Source organism: Oryza sativa, chromosome 10 (genome assembly GCF_034140825.1).
Source record: "Oryza sativa Japonica Group chromosome 10, ASM3414082v1".
NCBI classification, from domain to species: Eukaryota; Viridiplantae; Streptophyta; class Magnoliopsida; order Poales; family Poaceae; genus Oryza; species Oryza sativa.
This window is the reverse complement of record NC_089044.1, coordinates 5,557,810-5,560,792: the sequence shown is the minus strand read 5'-3', so window position 1 is coordinate 5,560,792 and position 2,983 is coordinate 5,557,810. Positions and strand designations below refer to the sequence as shown.

The following is a 2,983-nucleotide window of genomic DNA, read 5'->3' as shown; positions in this document are numbered from 1 at the left end:
CTGTAGGACTTTGAGTAAGAAAATCTTGTAAATGTGTAGCACAAGTAGACCTTAGAATTTACTTAAAGCACAAGATACTACGTCCTCCGTTTCACAATTAATTAATATAACACTTTCTAGCATTACTCATATATACATATCATATATACATATAGATGTTAATAAATTTAGACATATAAATGTGTCTAGATTCACATTAACTTCTATACAGTGGCTAAGCCAGAAATTATATAAGATTAGGGCTAAGAAATGACCCGACTAATGGAGTATTAGTTTTCTGAAAAATTTACATGGTGAATCAACAAAATTTAAGCAAGTTTTTGGTGGCAGGTCTAGGGCTCAAGCCCTAGCTGCCCTAGGCCTACCTCCACCCCTGCTTCTATATGAATATGAGCAACAATATAATATGAAACGGAGGGAGTAGTATATTTCTCATCAAATAAAAGTTACTACTTCCTCCGTCTCAAAATATAACAATTTTTAAGTGGGCGGGATATATTTAGTATTACGAATTTGGACAAACGTCTATTTAGATTCGTCGTATTAGGATATGTCTCATCCAGTTAAAAATTGCTATATATTTTAGGACGTATATCCAGTTAGATTCGAAGTATATTTTAGGACGGAGATAGTAGGTTATATTCTTTTGAGGATAATTGTTATACATGTTTTCGAATTCGTGATTAATTAATAATGTAACAACCTAAATGTGCGCTAATTACATCATCATCAATCTAGTAACCTAGTAACACACTGTATTATCTACGATTGTACTGACAAGGCAGGATCTGCTTCGACCTTGTCGCCGCTAATATCTCCGAGCTCCGCCGGAGATGGCGGCGGCTGCTGGGCGGTCTCGCCGGCGTCCCTCTCCTGCCGCTTCTTCGCCGAAAACTCCGAGACGTATCCGATCACGTCCGTCAGGTCGGCGTGCGACGACCCGCCTTCCTCCATCGCCGCCCTCGCCTTCGCGGCGAGCTCCTTGGCGCGCGCCCTCCTCGCCGTCCCCTCGTCTCCGCCGTCCATCAGCTCGGTCACCGCCTTGACCACGCCGTCGCTGGTGAGCTGCACGCCCTCGGCCTCGGCGGGGAGGAACATGGGGGGCACCGTGACGCCCGACCTGACGCCGACGCGGAGCACGTCGACGAGCAGCTGCTCGCTGCTGAACTGGTCGGAGAAGTTGGGCCACGTCAGCGCCGGCACGCCGTGGGAGATGGCCTCCAGCGTCGCGTTCCAGCCGCAGTGGGTCAGGAACCCGCCCGCCGCCGGGTGGGACAGGATGGTCACCTGCGGCGCCCACCCGCGCACCAGGAGGCCCCTGTCGCTGACGCGCTCCTCGTACCCCTCGCCGTCGAGCCACTCGCTCACGGCGGCGGCCGTCGCCTCCTTGATCGCCCACACGAACGGCCACCCCGACTCCTCCAGGCCGCGGGCGAGCTCGATCGCCTGCGTCGCCCGGAGGTGCGTGAGGCTGCCGAAGCTGACGTACAGCACGGACGCCGGCGGCCGGGCGTCGAGCCACGAGACGATCCGGGCGGCGTCGACGACGGCGCGGTTGCCACGGCTGGCGCTGGAGTCGGCGTCGTCCAGCCTGGCGGCGCACGTCGGCCCGATGGCCCACGCCCTCAGGCCGAGCGCCGACGCGTACGCGTCCACGAAGACGCCCTCGACGTCGCGGAACGTGTTGAGGAGCAGGCCGTCAGCGGTGGCCTCGCCGTCGACCACGTCGCGCGCCAGCTTCTCCGCGCCGGGCCACTGGAAGAAGCCGCGGCACGTGGCCGTGTTGACGACGGCGCGCACGGGGAAGCCCGGCACCTCGAACGGCTCGAGCTGGTCGGCGACGCGGTCGTACACGCCGTGCTTGGCGAGGCAGTGGATGGCGAGGAGGAAGTAGACGGAGGGGCAGTGCAGCACGAGGCGCGGGATGGCGAGGCGTTCGCACACGGCCGCCGTCCACGGGTTGCAGGCGTCGGCGACGACGCAGTCCGGGCGGCGAGGCAGCGCGCGCACGTACGCCTCGAGCGCCGCCTCCATGTTCCACACGGCCTTGAAGAAAGCCAGGTACATGGCGATGTCCACCAACTGGTCCATGTTCTCCACGCCCTCCGGCAGGCCGAACTCCGGGCCGGTGAAGGTGATCTCGGCGAGCTCGACGGCGAGCCCTCCCCGCCGCGCTCCCTCGACGGCCGCCCTGTTGCGCGCGGCGTTGACCGGCGTGGTGACCACCGTGACGCGCGCGCCGCGGCCGGCGAGGAGGCGCGCCAGGTCCACCATAGGGATGATGTGGCCCTGCGCCACCAGCGGCACCAGCAAGAAGTGGAGCTCCTTCGCCGCCGACGCCGCCGCCATCGCCTCCAACTCTGTTTCTCCTCGCGCGCGCGCAGCAAGAGCAAGAAGGTGAGGAGGCGTAGGGACTAGCTTTGCAGTCTAGAGGAGTGTGTGTTATACACGTCGACACGTCGTCGATGACGTCGACGGCCCGGGTTGTTGCGGGGCGCGGCGGCGGAAGATGAGATCGCGGCGACGTGGAAGCCGGAAATACACATTTATTGTCACACTCTAAAAATCTTAAATATATAAATTGTTGTTTAATTGGAATTTTTAGAAATTATTTTAAAAGCCTACAAGCTAAACCCTAATTTTCTAGGAAAATTTTCAACATAAAAGTGAGCTAGATAAAATTTTATTAAATACTATGCTTGCTCCTCTATTTTCTAGATTTTTCTGGGAATTATTTGAGCAAGGGAAGTATTTTTAATAATTGAAACAACATTTCACAAATTGTTTTATTCAAAAAAGTTTAAAAAACCCCTTCTTTAGCCGTTGGACCGTTTTCGGCCCAACTCTCTCTTTCTCTCTCTCCCCGCGCGCGGCCCACGCCGGCCCAAGCCGCCGCCGCCCGTGCCCCTCTCTCTCGGGACACTGACATGTGGGGCCCACATGTCAGGCCCTTCTCCTTCCTCCGGCCGCCGCCGAGACCGAG

At 56.6% G+C, this 2,983-nt stretch overlaps 1 protein-coding gene across 1 annotated transcript; it reads right to left on the bottom strand.

The window, feature by feature from the left end:
• Positions 1–615: 615 nt before the first annotated feature.
• On the bottom strand, positions 616–2,526 carry LOC4348200 (UDP-glycosyltransferase 1). Its single transcript, XM_015757779.3, has one exon. The coding sequence runs from the start codon at positions 2,347–2,349 to the stop codon at positions 763–765; it is 1,587 nt and encodes a 528-aa protein (XP_015613265.1). The 5' UTR covers positions 2,350–2,526; the 3' UTR covers positions 616–762.
• Positions 2,527–2,983: the final 457 nt, after the last annotated feature.

What these genes read in the sequence shown, in the direction of transcription:
- LOC4348200 (XM_015757779.3), bottom strand. Translation starts at nt 2,349, where the DNA reads ATGGCGGCGGCGTCGGCGGCGAAGGAGCTCCACTTCTTGCTGGTGCCG.